The 20,816-nt window shown below is 32.0% G+C and overlaps 5 protein-coding genes across 5 annotated transcripts; all 5 read left to right on the top strand.

Annotated features, from left to right (window-relative positions):
• Positions 1–351: 351 nt before the first annotated feature.
• Positions 352–6,005, top strand: LOC145969115 (uncharacterized). The gene is made up of 11 exons (XM_083094969.1): positions 352–571; positions 949–1,291; positions 1,551–1,781; positions 1,999–2,112; positions 2,230–2,385; positions 2,868–2,899; positions 4,237–4,579; positions 4,841–5,071; positions 5,272–5,385; positions 5,503–5,658; positions 5,955–6,005. Exons 1-11 carry the CDS (start codon positions 396–398, stop codon positions 6,003–6,005), a joined length of 1,947 nt encoding a protein of 648 aa, XP_082951095.1. The 5' UTR covers positions 352–395.
• A 580-nt stretch (positions 6,006–6,585) lies between these two features.
• On the top strand, positions 6,586–9,233 carry LOC145968081 (odorant receptor 13a-like). Its single transcript, XM_083093321.1, has 6 exons — positions 6,586–7,003; positions 7,336–7,681; positions 7,957–8,187; positions 8,380–8,493; positions 8,623–8,778; positions 8,998–9,233. The coding sequence occupies exons 1-6, from the start codon at positions 6,684–6,686 to the stop codon at positions 9,046–9,048; spliced, it is 1,218 nt and encodes a 405-aa protein (XP_082949447.1). The 5' UTR covers positions 6,586–6,683; the 3' UTR covers positions 9,049–9,233.
• Positions 9,234–9,786: 553 nt separating this feature from the next.
• LOC145969116 (odorant receptor 13a-like) lies at positions 9,787–12,115 on the top strand. Its single transcript, XM_083094970.1, has 6 exons — positions 9,787–10,079; positions 10,430–10,775; positions 11,087–11,317; positions 11,528–11,641; positions 11,756–11,911; positions 12,065–12,115. The coding sequence occupies exons 1-6, from the start codon at positions 9,787–9,789 to the stop codon at positions 12,113–12,115; spliced, it is 1,191 nt and encodes a 396-aa protein (XP_082951096.1).
• A 681-nt stretch (positions 12,116–12,796) lies between these two features.
• On the top strand, positions 12,797–15,114 carry LOC145968082 (odorant receptor 13a-like). The gene is made up of 6 exons (XM_083093322.1): positions 12,797–13,086; positions 13,256–13,601; positions 13,855–14,085; positions 14,300–14,413; positions 14,605–14,760; positions 15,064–15,114. Exons 1-6 carry the CDS (start codon positions 12,797–12,799, stop codon positions 15,112–15,114), a joined length of 1,188 nt encoding a protein of 395 aa, XP_082949448.1.
• An 882-nt stretch (positions 15,115–15,996) lies between these two features.
• LOC145969117 (4-vinylanisole receptor-like) lies at positions 15,997–19,683 on the top strand. The gene is made up of 6 exons (XM_083094971.1): positions 15,997–16,264; positions 16,684–17,032; positions 17,537–17,773; positions 18,021–18,134; positions 18,242–18,424; positions 19,666–19,683. The coding sequence occupies exons 1-6, from the start codon at positions 16,008–16,010 to the stop codon at positions 19,681–19,683; spliced, it is 1,158 nt and encodes a 385-aa protein (XP_082951097.1). The 5' UTR covers positions 15,997–16,007.
• Positions 19,684–20,816: the final 1,133 nt, after the last annotated feature.

The raw sequence follows: 20,816 nt of genomic DNA on the forward strand, positions 1-20,816 counted from the left end.
AGAGGAAGAACGGCCCCTCAATTTCCCTTCCATCCGCAAAATAAGCAATTGCGCTTACAATGCGTGCTGCAAATTCACCGTACGATAAAAATATTTAATGAGTAGCTCCTATTGCTCGTCCGTCCAGGGATGTATTCGTTTGCTGACCTCTCACAATTTCCCAGTCTTCACGCATATATTTCATGATACTATTTCGGATACTGTCATTCGACAAATACATTTAGGAGAAATAATATTTCTCTTTTTCTTTCCACGTATTTGTCTAGTGTATTTATTATCTTTATTTTTGCTGTACTTTATACACAAAATAAGTTATGACGCATAAAAGCACTATTAATCGTGCGACAAAATTTGTGCTCACCTTGTTCGGTATCTGGCCAGATATATCCTGCGTTATGTTCTGTAGAATATTTTGGACCGTCACAATAATAATCGTTCTATTTTGCCATTATCTATATTTCTTGACACATTATCATTCCGACGACATGTTCGACTTGATGGACTGTTTCAGTGGCTTCTTAGGATTTTTGAAATTAATGATTACGTTCATTTTCTTTTGGTTAAATCAACGGTGAGTAATTCAATATACAGTTAATGAATAATATTCAAAAGTATATTATAATAAATATATTATTCTGTATCTATAACAATAATTTTGTTATTTTATTTCATATTTACTTATATATATTGGTTTGCATTTTATTAAAATGTAAACTATCTGTTTGAATTATGTACATATATTGTGTGTGAGTTCGTAGCGTTCATTAAATTTAAAAGTTACATATTCCACTTGGTAATATTTTTCATATGCTCTCTTTCTTCTTCGCATTTATTGCTGCGCTATTTTTGAAACAAAATTAATAAACTAAGACTTTTAAATATAGTATATTCAAATTATTTTAAATACGATAGTCATTAAAGTTGCAACATATGTGCGATCGTGTATAGAATATTCCACGACATTTTAACAATAATGGCTGAAGATTGGAACGATTGCGCCAAGAGTGATATCGAGATGCACGAGGCAGTAAATAAAGCGAAGATTTCGAATCGTATTGCTAATGCAATCATGACTATTCACACAATTGCTGTACTGCTATATGGCGACCTCATTCTGGCCAAAGTCGACGTTACTGATCGTACGATCAAGCTACCCCATATTTATAAAATAGAAGTTCCTTTCAGCATAAACACCGAACGCACGTATAAAGTTGTGTTAATAGTGGAATTAATCCACGTCCTCATATGTAGTTGGGGGATGGGCATACTAAATGCTTTACTGTTAACCTTGGTGAGATACACACAAAAATATTTGCAATTAATAAATACATGTAAACATACTCAGATTATAATAATTCTAATAAAAATAAATGGAAATCAGTAGAGATAACGTATAACTAATTCACAAACAGATTATAAATGTCGATTCTGCGTGTATAAAAAGTTATTATTAATAGATGTTATTTCTTTCAACTTGTTATTTGAATACGATTTGAATACGATGATTTGAATACGTCTTCATTTTGTGAGCGATAATTCTTTTTTTTTAGATCCTACACATAGGTGGTCAGATAAATATTCTTCACTGCTGGTTAGCGAAACTGATACCCAAGGAGAATAAACGCAAATCTATTGTCATTATGATGAAGAAAATTATTAGGAAACACCAGAAAATTATTTACTTCACGAAAAACATTGAAAGTCTATATACATTCATTGCGTTTATACAATTTGTAACGAACACGGTGATGATTTGTCTAATAGGATTTGTAATCATAACAGTGAGTAAAGTAAAACAGATGTTATATGATAAAAATTATAAATTGAAATAAAATTATTTATTTCTGTAAAATTAATTGTCAAATGATTAATTGCGTTTGGCATCGTATTTGCATCGCATGTTTGCTGTATTGATTTTTCTATGTATATGTGTCAGTGCGACGATAGAAACTACTGTACGTTGAATCGTTTGTCGTATGATGTGTTTCGATATTACAGGCGCTCGGCAATCCCAACGCGACAGAAAAGATAGTGAAAGCAATTTCCTACTACAGTGTGACAAATATCGAAGCATTCATATTCTGCTATGCTGGGGAATATCTGAGTAATAAGGTTAGCGATAATTTGATCGATCTTGATGAAGGATTCTGTGATTGTCATACGAAGAATATGATAAAATTAAGAAAATTGAAATATATATATGAAAGATCTTTACATTATTTTTATCAGAGCAAGACAATAGGATTAGCAGTGTACAATATCGCTTGGTACGAATTAAAACCTGAATACAACCGTATGTTATTATTCATAATATTGAGAGCGCAGAAACAATTAACGCTTACAGTTGGAAAAATGACGGATCTTTCGTTACGATGCTTCGCAAGTGTAAGATTTTTTATATATTATACGAAATCAAAATGTGTAATCTCTGCATTTATGTAATATCTAAATATATATTATTTAGATGATAACATTTATATTATCATATCTATATATATTTTTTCTAAATTTATATTTATTTATTTGTTCGTTCATTAGTTTGTATGTATATAACATTTATCTCATCATATCTATATATTTTTTCTAAATTTATATTTATTTATTTGTTCGTTCATTAGTTTGTATGCATGTAACATTTATCTCATCATATCTATATATATTTTTTCTAAATTTATATTTATTTATTTGCTCGTTCATTAGTTTGTATGTATGTGTATTTAAAATATATTTTCACAACCGTATTTTAATTGTTTAAATGTTATTGTTTTTACATATGTATATGTAAATATACGTCTTATATATATATTAAAGTAATGCTATATGAAATGCACAAGTCTATTAAATTCTTTATACATTTGTTGTTACAGATCATGAATTCTGCAGGATCATATTTGTCGATGTTATTGGCAATGCAATAAATATCAAATTTATCTTGCTAATTTTCAAAGTTTTTATATATACATAAATCTAATATATAAATCATTAAAAATAATTAGAAATGCAAACACATGTACATAGTAACACAGTATATCTCGAATGTATACTTCGAATGTAAGAAAAAATTTTAATTAGCAATAAGACAATTTATGTAATAATATATTGTATCTATATAGTATACATTTTCGGAAAAGATTACCACGATATAATGCATTCTCGATTTTCACGAATCCTTGGGCGACTCTCTCTTAGATACTATTCTTGAAAAGACTTTTTCGTTTTTATTCAGAACATTGCGCATGATTTCCGATAGACTATAAGCTATCGTCGATTTCCATCCTGCAAGATCGTAAATTTTTAATGGAAATTGTATACAGTACGGAAGAACGACCCCTCGATTTCCTTTCCATCCGCAAAATCGGCAATCGCGCTTTCAACGCACGCTGAAACTTTATCGTACGATAAAAATATTTAATGAGTAGCTTCTATTGATCATACGGCCAGGGATGAATTCATTTGCTGACCCTTCACAATCTCCCAGTCTTCACGCGGATATTTCGTGATACTACGTCGGACTGCAATTCGACATTTACGTGAAATTTCTTATATTTCTTTTTTAATTTTCCGTATTTTTTCTACTAGTGTATTCATATAGCTTGGTATACTTTGTTACATTATTACATATACTTGATACTCGGACGAAAGTAACGAAAAATACAAAATTATGACGTATAAAAGCACCATTAATCGTACGACAAAATTTGCGCTTATCTTATTTGGTATCTGGCCAAATATATCGTGCCTTACGTTCTGCAGAATATTTTGGACTGTTACAATATTAATGGTTCTATTTTGCCATTATCTGTATTTCTTGACGCATTATCATTTTGATGACGTGTTCGACTTAATGGACTGTTTCACTAGCTTCTTAGGATTTTTGAAATTAATGATCAAATTTGCTTTTTTTTGGTTAAATCAGCGGTGAGTAATTCGATAGTTAATAAAGTAAATGATATGCAAAAGTATATTATAATAAGTATATTATTATAATAAAATAAGTCCGTTATTTTATTTGATATATATTGGTTGGCATTTTAAAATGTAAACTATCTGCTTGAATTAAACATGCGTGAGTACGTTATACACGAATATTCATTAAATTTAAAAATTACATTGCTTTTTTTCTTTCTGTTATTATTGTTACGCTTAATTTCGAGAAAAAGTTAGTAAGCTTAGATTTTTAAATATATGTTAAATAGTTAAATTAAATTTGCAACGCGTATGTGCTATCGTCCATAGATTATTCGACGAAATCTTAACAATGATGGCGGAAGATTGGAATGATTGCAAGAGTGATATTGAGATGCACGAGGTAATAAACAAAGCGAAGGCGTCGAATCATATCGCCAACGCGATGATAACTCTTCATACAGTTGTTGTGCTCTTTTATGGCATCGGCATTATTCTGGCCAATGTCGACGTCACCAATCGTACGATCGAATTACCCCACATTTATAAAGCGGTAGTTCCCTTCAGCATAAACACGCAACGCACGTATAAAATCGTGTTAATCGTGGAATTAATACATCTCATTACGTGTAGTTGGGGCTTAGGTATATTAAACGCTTTATTGTTAATTTTGGTGAGTTATAAAAATATTTGTAATTAATAAACACTAGCGCGCGAGCGCACACATACACACACACTCATATTATGACATTACATTAACGATATTATAATAATTTTAATAAAAATAAGCAGAAAATCATAGATAATTTAACTACACAGACAAATATCGCTTCTACACGTTTTCGAAAAAATATTACCATTAATAATTTTTTATTACTTTTTTGATTCGTTATTTAAATACGAGTCTTCATTTTATGTGCCTTTTTCTTTTTAGATCTTACACGTAGGTGGCCAGATAGATATTCTGCGTTACTGGTTAGCGAAATTGCTATCTAAAGAGAATAAGCATAAATCTATCGCCATTATAATGAAGAAAATTATTCGGAAACATCAGAAAATCATTTACTTCACAAAAAATGTTGAGAGTCTGTACACATTCATTGCGCTCATGCAATTTATATCCAACATAATGATGATCTGCATAATAGGATTTTTAATCATAACAGTAAGTAAAATAAAACAAATATTATAAGTATTGTAAAATTAAAAATTTATTCTCTGAAAAATTAATTGTCATATTATTAATCGCGCTTATGTTTGCGCCGTATGTTTGTCTTATTGATTATCTTACGTCTCATTGCACCGATAGATACTACTACTTGTACATTGAATCATTTGTCATATGACATGTTTCGATATTGGCAGGCACTCGGCAACCCCAACGCGACAGAAAAGATAATGAGAGCTATTTCATACTATAGTGTAACAAATGTCGAAGCGTTCATATTCTGCTATGCTGGGGAATATTTGATCAATAAGGTTAGTGATAATTATGACGCTCTTGATGAATGATTCTGTGATTGTCATACGAAGAATATGATAAAATTAAAAAAATTGGAAAATATATATGAAAGATCTTTACATTACTTTCATCAGAGCAAGGCAATAGGATTAGCTGCATATAATGTTGCCTGGTACGAATTGGAGCCTGAATACAATCGTATTTTATTATTTATAATATTGAGAGCGCAGAAACAATTAACACTTACGGTTGGGAAAATGACGGATCTCTCGTTACAATGCTTCGCAAGCGTAAGATTTCCATATTATATGAGATTTGAAAAAATTGTGTCTTTATAAAAAATGTTTGTTATATTGTGTGTAATATTTATACATCTCTTCTAAATTATATTTATTTGCCTGTATTATTTATTACATAATTTGTCTAAAAGACATTCTCAAATGTTTCAATGTTATTGTCTCTTACATATATTATATATTATATTACATATATTATATATTAGTATTATATTACATATATTATATATTAGTAATAGTATATAAAACTCAAAAGTATATTAAATTATTTAATGCACACATTGTTATAGATCATGAATTCTGCAGGCTCATATTTATCAGTGTTATTGGCAATGCAGTAAATGTCACGTTCATCACGCCAATTTTCAATACTGAAGTTTTTATGTACATATATTCAATATGTAAACCATTAGAAGAGTTAGAAATGCAAGCGCATATAGTAATTCCAAATATATACTCCAAGAAAGTGTTAGCAAAAAATTTCAATTAATAATAAGATAATTTATGAAATAATATATCTCTATAGTATATACGTATCTTCAAAAAAGATTACCACGACAAAATGTATTCTCGATTTTCACGAATCCTTGGGTAATTCTCCTTTTTTTCTCGATGCGACTCTTGAGAAAATTTCTTTATTTTACTTTAGATTATTGCGCATGATTTTCGATAGACTATAAGCTATAGTCGATTTCCATCCTGCGAGGTTGTAAATTTTTTATGGAAATTGCAGACAGCACAGCGGAAGAACGACTCCCCGATTTCCTTTCCATCCGCCAAATCGGCAATCATGCTTACAAAGCACGACGAAACTTCATCGTACGATAAAAATATTTAATGAGCAACTTCTATTGGTCGTACATCCAGAGATGCATTTATTTGACCCTTCACAATCTCCCAGGCCTCACGCGTATATTTTTTGATACTACGTCGGACTGCAATTCGATAAACACATTTAAGCGAAATTGTATTTCCTTTTTTTTCATATATTTTTTTCCAATGTATTCATATATACTTTAATGTACTCGTCTGTACACATATACTTTATGTACACGAATGAGGGTGACGAAAGATACGAAGTTATGACGCATAAAAGCAATATTAATCGTGCGGCAAAATTTGTGCTCACCTTCCTCGGTATTTGGCCAGATATATCCTGCGTTATGTTCTATAGAATATTTTGGATTGTCACAATATTTATGTTTTTATTTTGCCATTATCTATATTTCTTGGCACATTTCCATTCTAACGACGTGTTCGATTTGATGGACTGTTTCAGTAGTTTCTTAGGATTTTTGAAAATAATAATCTATTTCATCTTCTTTTGGTTGAATCAGCGGTAAGTTCGATACATAATAAAATAAATAATATGCGAAAGTATATTAGAATAAGTATATTATTCTGTGTCTAACAATAATTTCATTATTTTATTTCATATATACTGATTTACATTTTGTCAAAATGTAAACTATCTAATTAAATTGTACTTATATAAGTTCGTCATGTTCATTAAATTTAAAAGTTACACATTCCTGTTGTAATATTTTTCTTATGCTCTCTTTCTTTTTTGCATTTTATTGTTGCGTTCAAATTTGAAACAAAGTTAGTAAACTTAGATTTTAGAATGTATGATGATGATTAAATTTGTAACGTATGTGCCATCATGTATAGAATATTCGACGAAATTTTAACAATGATGGCAGAAGATTGGAACGATTGCGCTAAAAATGATAATGAGATGCATGAGGCATTAAATAAAGCGAGGATATCGAATCGTATCACCAATGTCATCATGATTCTTCATACACTTAGCCCAGTCCTATACGGCGTGAGCATTATTCTGGCCAGCGTTGACATCACCGATCGTACGGTTGAACTACCCCACATTTACAAAATGGAAATTCCTTTTAACATAAACACGCAGTACGCATATAAAATAGTGTTAATTGTGGAATTAACGCATCTCGTCATGTGTAGTTTGTCCTTGGGTATAATAAATGTTTTACTGCTGATCTTGGTGAGTTACACATAAAAATTTATGCAATTAATAAACGCACACACGCACATATATAACATTTTTATGTTGTAATAATTTTAATAAAATTCTAATAAATAAAATTTCATATAAATAGATAATTCTAATAACTACATAACTAGATAACTAATGCACAGACATAAATATCCAGCTTGCTCGTTTAAATAAAATTTATCATTAGTATTAGTTACATTATTTTTTTGATTCACTTTTTAAATACGAGGCTTTATTTTATGGATTATAATATTCTTTTTTAGATCCTACACATAGGTGGCCAATTAAATATCCTGCATTGTTGGTTAGCGAACTTGATATTCAAAGAGAATAAATGTAAATCTATCGCCATTATAATGAAAAAAATTATTCAGAAACATCAAAAAATCATTTACTTTGCAAAAAATGTTGAGAGTCTGTACACATTTATTGCGTGCATGCAATTTGTATCAAATACGGTGATGATTTGCATAGTAGGATTTTTAATCGTAACAGTGAGTAAAATAAAATAGATATATATTAAATATTATAAGTAGAAAAATAATTATTTATTCTATAAAATTAATTGTGCTTGATATTATTTGCACCATATGTTTATCTAATTGAGTTTCTTATGTCTTGTTGCACCAATAAGAAATAACTTCTATGTTGAATAATTTGTCGTATGACGTATTTCGATATTGCAGGCGCTCGGCAAACCCAATGCGACGGAAAAGATAGTAAGAACGATTCCGTATTATAGCATAACGAATCTTGAAGCGTTTATATTCTGTTATGCTGGGGAATATCTGATCAATAAGGTTAGCGATAATTATGACGATCTTGATGAATGATTCTAAGATTGTCATGATTACGATAAAATTAAAGAGATAATTGTGTGTGTGTGTGTGTAATAAATATATAAAATTTCTATATTATATTTTTATCAGAGCAAAGCAATAGGATTAGTTGCGTATAATATCGCCTGGTACGAATTGGAGCCTAAATACAGTCGTAGTTTGTTATTCATAATGTTGAGAGCGCAGAAACATTTGACGCTTACAGTTGGAAAAATGATGGATCTCTCGTTACAATGCTTCGCAAGCGTAAGATTTCCACATATTACACAAGTTAAAAGTTTGAAATCTCTGCATTTATATAATATTTATCTCTATCTCTCATTATATATATATATATATATATATATATATATATATATATATATATATATATATATATTAGTGGTAGTGTCACAAAAAAACACACAACACACACACACACACAAAACTCAGAAGTATAATTCTTGGATACATACGTTGTTATAGATAATAAACTCTGCAGGTTCGTATTTATCCGTATTATTGGCAATGCAATAAATGCCACATTCATCTCAGCAGTTTTTAACACTGACATTTATATATATAAAAATATCAGTATATATTATACATATATATATCCAATATGTAAACCATTAGAAATGCAAATGAATAGAGATGCAAGTGCATATTCCAAATATATGCTCCATGAAAGTGTAAGCAAAAGAATTTAATTAATAATAAGATAATTTATGTAATAATATATTGTATTTATATCTATACCTACATCTTTGGAAAATGTTACCACAATATAATGCATTTCCGGTTTCCTCGAATTCTTAGGCGATTCTCCCTTCCTTCTCGATTTGATTCTTGAAAAGACTTCGTTTTTCTTCAGATCATTGCGCATGATTTTTGGACTATAAGCCGACCTCCGTCCTGCGAGATCGTGCATTTTTAATGCAAATTGTATACAGTATGACGGAAGAACGGCCCCTCAATTTCCCTTCCATCCACAAAATCGGCAATCGCGCTTACAATACGCACTGCAACTTCACCATACGATATAAATATTTAATGAGCACTATTGATAAGCTCCTATTGGTCGTTCGTCCAATGCATTTATTTACTGACCCTTCACAATCTTCCAGTCTTCACGTGGATATTTCGTGATTCTACGTCGGACTACAATTCGATAAATACATTTAAGTGAAATTATATTTCTTTTTTTCTTTTTCGCATCTTTTTGCTAGTATATTTATATATACCTTAGTGTACTCGTTTGTACACATATACTTTATGTACACGAATGAGAGTGACGCAAGATACGAAGCTATGATGCATAAAAGCACTGTTAATCGTACGACAAAATTTGCACTTATCTTGTTCGGTATCTGGCCAAAAATATCGTGCGTTACATTCTGTAGAATATTTTGGACCGTAACAATATTAATAGTTCTATTTTGCCATTATCTATATTTCGTGGCACATTACCATTCTGACGACGCATTCGACTTGATGGACTGTTTTAGTAGCTTCTTAGGATTTTTGAAAATAATAATCAAGATTATTTCCTTTTGGATGAACCAGCGGTGAGTAATTCGATTCACAGTCAACGTCGACGTTAGTAAAATAAATACTATTTGCAAAAATATATTAGAATATATTATTCTTAGAATATATTATTTTGTGTTTCTAACAATAATTTTGTTATTTTATTTCATATATACTGGTTCACACATTTGAAAATATAATCTATCTGTTTAAATTATATGTGAAATCGTAACGTTCATTAAATTTAAAAGTTACGTATTTCTGTTGTAATACTTTTAATACGCTCCCTTTCTTTCTCGCATTTATTGTTACGCTCAAATTTGGGGCAAAGTTAATAAACTTAGATTTTTTAATTTATGATGGTCATTAAATTTGTAATGTATAATAGAATATTCAAAGAAACTTTAACGATGATGGCGGAAGATTGGGACGATTGTGCCAAAAATGATATTGAGATGCACGAGGCAGTAAACAAAGCGGAGATGTCGAATCGTATCACCAATGCAATCATGACTCTTCATACAGTTGGCCCGATCATGTATAGCGTGAGCGTTATTCTGGCCAACATCAATATCACTGATCCTACGGTCGAACTACCCCATATTTATAAAATGGAAGTTCCTTTCAGCATAAACACGCAATACACGTATAAAATAATGTTAATCGTGGAAATGATGCACCTCGTCATGTGTAGTTGGTCCTTGGGTATACTAAGTGCTTTATTGCTAATTTTGGTGAGTTACACAAAAATATATGCAATTAATGCACACACACGCATATAATACTTCTACATATTCAACATATTCTACATATAGCACATATAATACGTTCTATGTTATAATAATTATAGTAGAAGTTTGATAAATAGAAAATAAATAAATAGTTATATAGATAATTTTAATAAATAGATAACTTATACACAGACATTATAAATATCCGTCCTGCTCATTTAAAAAAAAATTTCACTAATAATTGTTACATTATTTTTTTGACTCGCTTCTTAAATTCGAGATTTTATTTTATAGATGATAATCTTTCTTCTTAGATTCTACATATAGGTGGTCAATTAAATATCCTGCATTACTGGCTAGCGAAGTTAATGTTCGAGGAAGATAAACATAAATCTATTGCTATCATAATGAAAAAAATTATTCGGAAACATCAGAAAATCATTTACTTTGCGAAAAATGTTGAGAGTTTGTACACGTTTATTGCGTTCATGCAATTTATATCAAACACGATAATGATTTGCTTAATAGGATTTTTAATCGTAACGGTAAGTAAAATAAAACTGAGAAATATAATAAAGAGTATAAATTATAAATAGATAGTTATTTATTCTGTAAAATTAATTGACTTTTAATTGCGCTTCACATATTGTTTGCAGCGCATGTTTACCTTATTAAATCTCTTATGTCTCATTGGATCGATAGATACTACTACTTGTATTAAATCATTTGTTGTATAACGTGTTTCGATATTGCAGGCGGTCGGCAATTCGAACGCGACAGAAAAGATAATAAGAGCCATTTCGTATTACAGCGTGACAAATATCGAAGCGTTCATATTCTGTTATGCTGGGGAATATCTGATCAATAAGGTTAGCGATAATTATGACAATCTTAATGAATGATTCTATAATTGTCATGTTTACGAAATTCAAGAAAATTGTAATAAATATATATGTAAAATCTTTACATTATATTTTCATTAGAGCAAAACAATAGGATTAACTGCTTACAATATCGCTTGGTACGAATTGGAGCCAAAATATAGTCGTAGTCTGTTATTCATAATGTTAAGAGCGCAGAAACATTTGACACTTACAGTTGGGAAAATGACGGATCTCTCGTTACAATGCTTCGCAAGCGTAAGATTTCCACATATTATAAGTACAAATTAAAAGTTTGATATCCCTGCATTTATGAATCATTTATCTTTTTTTCATAATATATATACATATATATTAGTGATACTATATGAAATTAAAAAGTATAACTCTTTAACGCATACATTGTTATAGATCATGAATTCTGCAGGCTCATATTTATCGGTGTTATTGGCACTGCAATAAATGCCATATTCAACTCGACAGTTTTTAACACTAATACTTTTATATACATATATATCCAATATGTAAATTAGAAATAGAGATGCAAATGCATATCTCAAATATATGCTCCAAGAAAGTGTAAGCAAGAAAAATTTTAATCAATAATAAGATAATTTTTAAAATAATATATCTCTCAGAAAAGATTACAACTATATAACACATTCCCCATTTCTACGAATTCTTAGGCGACTCTCCCTTCTTTTTTGACGCGATTCTTGAAAAAACTTCTTTTTTCTTCAGATCATTGTGCGTGATTTTTAATGGACTATAAGTCATGTCGACCTCTGTCCTGCAAGATCATGCATTTTTAATAGAAATTGTGCACAGTACGGCGGAAGAACGATTCTTCGATTTCCCTTCCACCCACAAAACCGGCAATCGCGTTTACAATGCGCGCTGCAACTTTACCATACGATAAAAATATTTAATGAACAGTTTCTATTGATCGTTCGTCCGGGCGTTCAATTGCCTTTCATAATCTCCCAGTCTTTACGCGGATATTTCGTGATACTACGTCGGACTTTCATTCGAAATACATTTAGACAAAATTATCTTTCAAATATTTTTCTATCTTTTCCGCTATTTTTTTTTTAAGTATATGCATATATTTGGTATACTCGCTTGTATATATATGCATATTTGATGTACACGGACGAGAGCAAAAGATACGAAGTTATGACGCATAAAAGCACTATTAATCGTATGACAAAATTTGCGCTTATCTTATTCGGTATTTGGCCAGATACATCATGCGTTATGTTCTGCAGAATATTTTGGACTGTCACAGTAGCAATCGTTCTACTTTGCCATTATCTATATTTTTTGACACATTACCATTCTGATGACGTGTTCGACTTAATGGATTGTTTCAGTAGTTTTTTAGGATATTTTAAATTAATGATTAAGTTTATTTTCTTTTGGTTGAATCAGCGGTAAGTAATTCGATATAAATTAATAAAATAATAACAACATGCAAAAGTATATTATAATAGGTATATATATATATATGTTGCGCTCAATTTTGAGACAAGGTAGTAAAATAAGATTTTTAAATGTACGATGTGTGCTCATTAAATTTGCCACGTATGTGCGATCGCATAGAATATTCGACGAAGTTTTAACGATGATGGCAGAAGATTGGAACGACTGTGCCAAGAGTGATATTGAGATGAACGAGGCTGTAATAAAGGCGAAGATATCGAATCGTATCGCCAATGCGGTCATGACTCTTCATACAGTTGTCCCGCTCTTATATGGCGTGGGCGTTATTCTGGCCAACGTCGATGCCACCAATCGTACGATCGAACTACCCCACATTTATAAAGTGGAAGTTCCTTTCAGCATAAACACGCAATGCACGTATAAAATAGTGTTAATCGTGGAATTGATACATCTCGTCATGTGTAGTTGGGCTTTGGGTATATTAAACGCTCTACTGCTAATCTTGGTGAGTTACAAAAATATTTGCAATTAATAAATGCACATACACATATACATAACGCACACATTTCTACATTGTAATAATTCTAATAAAATTCTAATAAATAGAAAATCAATAGATATAACTAGTATATAGATATTATAATATTATACTATCGGTTCTGGCATTTAAAGAAATTTATCATTAATTGTTATATATTGTTTTTTCGACTTACTTCTTAAATAGTCTTTATTTTGACGATAGTCTTCTTTCTTTTTAGATTCTACACGCAGGTGGTCAATTAAATATTCTGCGTTATTGGTTAGCAAAGTTGATATTGAAAGAGAATAAACATAAATCTATCGCCATTATAATGGAAAAAATTATTCAAAAACATCAGAAAATCATTTATTTCGCGAAGAATGTTGAGAGTCTGTACACGTTTATTGCATTCATGCAATTCGTATCAAACACCGTGATGATTTGCCTAATAGGATTTTTAATTATAACAGTGAGTAAAATAAAACAGAGAAATATAATAAAGTCTATGAGTTATAAGTAGAAATAATTATTTATTCTGTAAAATTAATTGTCACATTACGAATTGCGCTTGACATATTGTTTACATCATGTGTTTGCTTATTGAATTTCTTATGTCTTATTGCGCTGATAGAAACAACTTATGCCTTGAATCATTTGTCGTATAACGTGTTTCGATATTGCAGGCGTTAAGCAATGCTAACGCAACAGAAAAGATAGTAAGAGCTATTTCGTATTATAGCGTAACGAATATTGAAGCGTTCATATTCTGTTATGCTGGGGAATATCTAATCAATAAGGTTAGCGATAATTATGACGATCTTGATCAATAATTCTATGATTGTCATGATTATAATAAAATTTAAGAAAATTGTAATAAATATACATATATATATATATATATATATATGTATATGTGTATATATATATATATATATATATATATATACATATACATATATATATAATATTTACATTATATTTTTATCAGAGCAGAGCAGTAGGATTAGCTGCATATAATATCGCCTGGTACGAATTGGAACCTAAATACAGTCGTATTCTGTTATTCGTAATATTGAGAGCGCAGAAACATTTGACGCTTACTGTTGGGAAGATGATGGATCTTTCGCTACAATGCTTCGCAAGCGTAAGATTTCCACATATTATACGAGATAAAAGTTTAAGGTCCCTGCCTTTACATGACATTTATTATATATATATATATATATATATATATATATATATATATATATGTATATATATATACTAAATTTATATTTACTTATTTGTTTCATCCTTCAAAACATAGTTTGTTTAAAACATATTTTCGCAACAATATTTCAAATGTTTAAATATGGTATCTCCTTTATATACTAATATATATATATATTAGCGATAATATATGAAGCTCAGAAGTATATTCAATTCTTTGATACATACATTGTTATAGATCATGAATTCTGCAGGATCATATTTGTCGGTGTTATTGGCAATGCAATAAATGCCACACTCATCTTGGCGATTGTCAACATTGACATTTTTATATATATCCATTATATGAATCATTATAAGTAGAGGTATAAACGCATACTCCAAATATATGCTCCAAGAAAGTGTAAGGAAAAAAAATTTTAATCAATAATAATATAATTTATAAAATAATATATCTATAGTATATATCTTCTCTCTCGGAAAAGATTACCACGATATAAAGCTTTCTTGATTTCCACGAATTCTTAGGCGACTCTCCCTTCCTTCTCGACTCTTGAAAAGACTTCTTCATTTTTCTTCAGATCATTGCGCATGATTTCCGATGGACATAAGCCATCGCCGACCTCCGTCCTGCGAGATCGTACATTTTTAATGGAAATTGTGCGCGGTACGGCGGAAGAACCGCCTTTCGATTTCCTTTCCATCCACAAAATCAGCAATCGTCCTGACAACATGCGTTACAACTTCAACGTACAATGAAAATATTTAATGAACTGCCCCCAGCCCTGTCCGACAGTGTCGACGATGGTAGGGCGGCCCTCGGCAAGTGACTCTCGGTATCTGTCAGTTTGTCTGCAGCGTCTACAGGTGCGCGTCTCATATCCGTTCATAGATCTGTTCTATGACCGTGTCCAAGACTCTTATGTTTCTTTCGTGTCTCGATCAAGTTCCAAATATTGTCTTAATTTTATTGACCTAACTTCCTTTAGCTGGTGATACATTTCTTATCGCTTTATATTTTCGCTGATTAATTCATTTTCAGTAAGTCGATATACGATATTAATGTGAAAATTTACAAGTGTTCTCTCTTTTCAAAGAACGGATACACATAATTCATCTTTACTTTAATTCCGCATCGCTCAATCATGTCGTAAAGTGTTCGCGTCACCAGTCGAGAATTTGATGATGTCCGCGAATACAATTACCCGGTCGATCGAGATCGGACTTCGAATCGTCGGTATCTGGCCAGGCGCTACTTACGTAATCGCGAGTCGATTTTTCTGGACCACGACGATGCTATTCGCGCAGATCTTTCAATACCGTCACGTAGTGCTGCATTGTAACTCCGAGGATCTTGAACAGTTGATGGATGGCCTGAGCGCGACACTATCGTACAGTTTATTATTTGTCAAGTTAATTGTTTTCTGGACGAAACAACGGTACGTCGTTGCTACTCGACGAACGCGTATCTTGACGACAAATGTCGTGCAAATCGAACGAACGTTAGCACGAAGCAACTCGCACGCACTCGTCATCGTCAAAGCATTAAAAATTTAGCAATATTTCTCCTTGATAAAAACACTTCACGCGAGTACAGTCATTCATTTCAACAATGATAAGTGTATTTTTTTTTTATCACATATCAAGGATTTATTAATGTGTTTCAATACTACCATTTTTCTTATATCATATATTATTATTATCATGCTGAAGTATCAACGTGACCCGATATCTATGCTCACATCTCTGACCCATCCCCTCTTCATCATCCCATGCGAAAAAAATAATTTCCTAGTCAGAATCCTCGAAGGGGAACGACTTTGCTCTCGCGACGCTCCACGAAACTGATTCTCTCTAGAATATTCAACAACGTGTTAGCGAGGATTGCGACGGACTGGAAGGAGTGCGGGAATGCGGAAGATTGCGGCAACGCCTGGTGCAACATGAGCAACGTGGCCGGTCTGTCTCATCGCTTCTCCAATCTGATCATCGGCCTGCACTCGGTGGCCGTAATGGTCTACGGTATCGGCGTCGTCGTCCTGAGTAGCGACAACGGCGTCGACGATCGTGAGCTTTTCCTCAAGATGGAGTTACCCTTCGAGAGCGGCCTATCGCCGGTCTACGAACTCGTCATGACTACGCAGTTTCTTCATCAGATAACAGCCGCCACCGTGATCGGCGTGCTCAGCGCGTTGCTCGTTACGCTGGTAAGTTAAGCCTCGGAACTCCCGAGGGCTTTCATTCCCTCCCTCTTTCTCCATCTCTCTCTTCCTTTCCCTTCTCTCCCCGGGATATTTTCAAGTTCCCGACTGAGATTACCTCGAGAAACGCACCCCGAGGGGTGGCTCGGTCCGCATTTTCGCGATGACTAGAATTGTTCGTGGCAAGTTTTGATCTATTTAGAAAACGTTGGAGAAAAAAGTTATTTGGAAGATTTCCGAGCTCTCTATACTATTGATTTTCAAGAATTATTTTAAGCAAAGTTTATCAGATCTTTTATTCGATCGATATTAATATCGCGCAAGTTAATTATTATTATATTCTTCATTGTAATATCTATTAATAATTATTCGTTCTGGTTTGCAAAATTTTGGATATATCGATAAATTTTGAAAATTTGTTAATAAAATCATTTTTTTACCAAGAATTTTAAGATGCTTTTAATTTTCAAAACTATCACATATATGAAGACAATGAGATCAAATTCCTAGGTGTTACATGCAGGCGGTCAGATAGACATTTTACGTGAAAGATTATTAGCAATTTTACCGAAGAGTCAGAAAGAGAAAGCGGCTATATCCATGATCACAATGGGCTCATTGATCCGGAGGCATCAAAACATTATTGTTTTTACCGAGCAAATCGAAGACTTGTACTCGTACATCGCTCTGGCACAGTTCATATCGAACACCCTCGTTATTTGCTGCTTGGGTTTTATCATCGTGAATGTAAGTAACTTTAATAGCTTTCACTGCACAAAGTAATACAGATCAATAATCGAGTTCGCTTCGATGACATGTATATCGAACATACACATATGTGTCATCGGATATATGTGTATTAAGTTTATAATTTATAAACGGCGTTGTAAATTTTAAGCATTCAGCAACTCATAAATTTGATATCTTTACGACACAAATTAATGCAATAAAATAAATCTGGTCGTGTACATTGGTACAATTTTCAAAATTATAGTCGATTGGCGAGCATGAAGGTTCCTCTATGCTCGTGAGATCCCTTTTGTTTTATGTCGTCATCAATTTAGAAGCATTCATCTTCTGCTTCGCCGGTGAATACTTAAGCATTAAGGTGGGCAATCGCGATTTATAATTTTATTTTATCATTTTATTTTTTATTAATTATTTTAACCCTCTCCACCCTTCTCCTGCGTTCCGCTTTTTCACTTCGATTTTCAGAGCAAGATGATCGGCGATGCGGCATACGAGTCTTTGTGGTACGATTTGTCTCCAAACGAGAGTCGAATCTTACTGTTCCTAATAATGAGATCGCAAAAGCAATTAACAATCACGGTCGGCAGATTCATGAATCTCTCTTTGCAACAGTTCGCAAACGTAAGCATTATCATTGATCGTATTAATGTGAGATGCATTAAATTTTTGCACGTTACACATTACGTTTATATATATACACATGTAGCACATATAAATATATAATACTTTATCTTAAGCCATTTTTTGAACGATCTATAAATTCCCGACAAAAAAAATTCAAGATTGAAATCTAATTATAATTTTATGTACCGCATATGTAAAGCGTATACATATCTTGATATATATTTCGTATTTGCGTATATTTTGTTTTTCAATGTTTCTCGCGTTTTTTACAATAAACTCATGAAGAATTGTAAATAGAGAAAAATTCTGGCCTGAATTTCGTGTCTCGAATTGTAGAGAATGTCGGAAGTGAACTTTAATGCGCAACTGCAAAATGAAATTTATTTTTTTATGCACTCTAGCAATGTTTGCCGTAGATCATTAAATCATCGGCATCATACGTTTCCGTGCTTCATGCGTTGTAACGAGGACATAACCGTCAGTATTGACATATAATGATATATCGCCGACGTTAACGTATCGCTGCAAAAATTGCTGACGTAAGAGTTGCGAAGATTATTCTATTTTTAATAAAAGCCAATTATCAACTGAGAAGAAAATTACTCGCTTGGTTATTTTCCTCCTCGGAAATATCGCGATATTATTTACGCAAACCTTGTTAAACGCGCGTGCGAGTTTACCGTCGAGACTACGCTGTTGCTCCTTGAACGGAGAGAAAAATATTTTTCTCATAAGGCTGAAGGCTCGTCGCGGGCTTTCATCCCCCTGAAAGAAGTTTGGAATGTCGTTCCGCGCTAAATTGCGGAAGTTGCCTCGACGCAGCGAGGGGTAGTTCTCTCCCCTTTATACTCGTATCCGACTGCCGTATACACATATCCCACTCTGCGATATCGCACGATCGTGCCAGATGGCCGATGAACAGATCGCAGGGCAGCGATCGCCAACAAAATTATACCGGGATTACTTAACGCTATTTGGTGCATATAATCAGAATGCTTTCACGTAGCAACTTACCCTGAAGGGACTGTTTTATTAGAGGCGACTGTGTCTGTGTGCGCAAGAGTTGCAGTAATCTTATCGTCCCTTGCGACCGCTCAATTTGCAAACTTAGAGTTAACGCTCCGTTAACGGATGAACTGAGTTTATACGTGTTATGTCTGGCAGAAATATACATCTCATCGTGTTGAGGTAATGTATATTGTAGGTATAGGTGTATAGAGCAGTAAGTAGCGCAATTTTCTGTTCTTTTCATATACAATTTCCAGTCCGTCGGGAAAACCTGATGTAAATTTTCCAAAACAAAGTTCTTTAACTTTTATATACTCCATTATACTTGAAATTGTATTTTTATTGAAATATAAAATATAACATACAACCGGTTATATTCTCATGTATGTATTTTCTCAAATTTTATTCAAATTTTCTCAAATTTTATTCAAAAGTTGCACTTTTAAATTAACTTTTAATATTATATAGCTTATGTTTAAAAACATTTTAAAAAGATAAAATATATTTTTACAGAAACTTGCTTCGCGAATTTATTTCGCGTAGATAGATGTAGTTGCGATCTTCAAATCCGCAAACTTTTATTCCCAGTGATACTATAATCGCTGTAGAAATATCGACTTTCTAAACTTTGAAAATTATATCCCAACAATGTAAATCATGAATTTTCGCTTACGTCGAATTCCGAATAGCGGCTATGTCATCTCGTTTTACTAAGTACAAAATTATCGGCGTCGCGACATCGGCGTCGCCGTAAATTCCTTCTCAAGTTTCTCATCGCAGCGTCACGAGAATCTTTGATTTTCCATTCATAGCCACGTCAGCATCAACGTCCTTACATAAATTTATTAATGTACTTTTATGCACGCGACAGTTTACCAAACGAGAAACTGATATCGGAAAAAATCTGTTAGTGTTTATATAAGTATAATATTTTAAAATTATAAGTTATAATATTTTAAAAGATTGTGCATTTAAAAACACGACAGATACGCGTTCTGAAAAAAAATAATGAATTAGATCTCCATGTTATATTTCATATTTGTTTCATTGCTGTGCATCTATCAGAGTTTTTAACGCATTTTTCAATCTTTTACAGCAATTTTATAAAAAGTGGATCTGTTCGTAAATACATTTGTCTCTCTATACATGTATGGTATATTTTTCTACTATATAAACCGTACAATTTATAGTATTATATATTCTAAAAATACTTAAAAAATTACGCAAATAATTTTCTATGCATTTTTTATAATAAATATTTTCATACATATACATATACATATTATATATAAATTCTAATATTTGTTTAATTTCATAAAAAAAGAGTCGCTTAATGCTTATCAAATGTCATAAAATGTAATCGCGACTCGAGATCAAAATTAATCCTACCGGAACAAGTATCTTACTC

Source organism: Camponotus vicinus, unplaced genomic scaffold (genome assembly GCF_025532165.1).
Source record: "Camponotus vicinus isolate PSW18456_S1 unplaced genomic scaffold, iyCamVici1.0 SCAF_3, whole genome shotgun sequence".
In the NCBI taxonomy this organism is placed as follows: domain Eukaryota; kingdom Metazoa; phylum Arthropoda; class Insecta; order Hymenoptera; family Formicidae; genus Camponotus; species Camponotus vicinus.

Bases quoted from the DNA above. Each gene is read 5' to 3' on its own strand.
- LOC145969117 (XM_083094971.1), top strand. From the start codon at position 16,008: ATGATGTCCGCGAATACAATTACCCGGTCGATCGAGATCGGACTTCGA. The intron at 16,265-16,683 runs GTACGTCGTTGC...GATTCTCTCTAG, and splicing joins GTTTTCTGGACGAAACAACG to AATATTCAACAACGTGTTAG. The intron at 18,135-18,241 runs GTGGGCAATCGC...TTCGATTTTCAG, and splicing joins GTGAATACTTAAGCATTAAG to AGCAAGATGATCGGCGATGC.
- LOC145968081 (XM_083093321.1), top strand. From the start codon at position 6,684: ATGTACTCGTCTGTACACATATACTTTATGTACACGAATGAGGGTGAC. The intron at 7,682-7,956 runs GTGAGTTACACA...ATTCTTTTTTAG, and splicing joins ATGTTTTACTGCTGATCTTG to ATCCTACACATAGGTGGCCA. The intron at 8,188-8,379 runs GTGAGTAAAATA...TCGATATTGCAG, and splicing joins TAGGATTTTTAATCGTAACA to GCGCTCGGCAAACCCAATGC.
- LOC145969116 (XM_083094970.1), top strand. From the start codon at position 9,787: ATGTACACGAATGAGAGTGACGCAAGATACGAAGCTATGATGCATAAA. The intron at 11,318-11,527 runs GTAAGTAAAATA...TCGATATTGCAG, and splicing joins TAGGATTTTTAATCGTAACG to GCGGTCGGCAATTCGAACGC. The intron at 11,912-12,064 runs GTAAGATTTCCA...ACATTGTTATAG, and splicing joins CGTTACAATGCTTCGCAAGC to ATCATGAATTCTGCAGGCTC.
- LOC145969115 (XM_083094969.1), top strand. From the start codon at position 396: ATGTTCTGTAGAATATTTTGGACCGTCACAATAATAATCGTTCTATTT. The intron at 1,292-1,550 runs GTGAGATACACA...CTTTTTTTTTAG, and splicing joins ATGCTTTACTGTTAACCTTG to ATCCTACACATAGGTGGTCA. The intron at 1,782-1,998 runs GTGAGTAAAGTA...TCGATATTACAG, and splicing joins TAGGATTTGTAATCATAACA to GCGCTCGGCAATCCCAACGC.
- LOC145968082 (XM_083093322.1), top strand. From the start codon at position 12,797: ATGTACACGGACGAGAGCAAAAGATACGAAGTTATGACGCATAAAAGC. The intron at 14,086-14,299 runs GTGAGTAAAATA...TCGATATTGCAG, and splicing joins TAGGATTTTTAATTATAACA to GCGTTAAGCAATGCTAACGC. The intron at 14,761-15,063 runs GTAAGATTTCCA...ACATTGTTATAG, and splicing joins CGCTACAATGCTTCGCAAGC to ATCATGAATTCTGCAGGATC.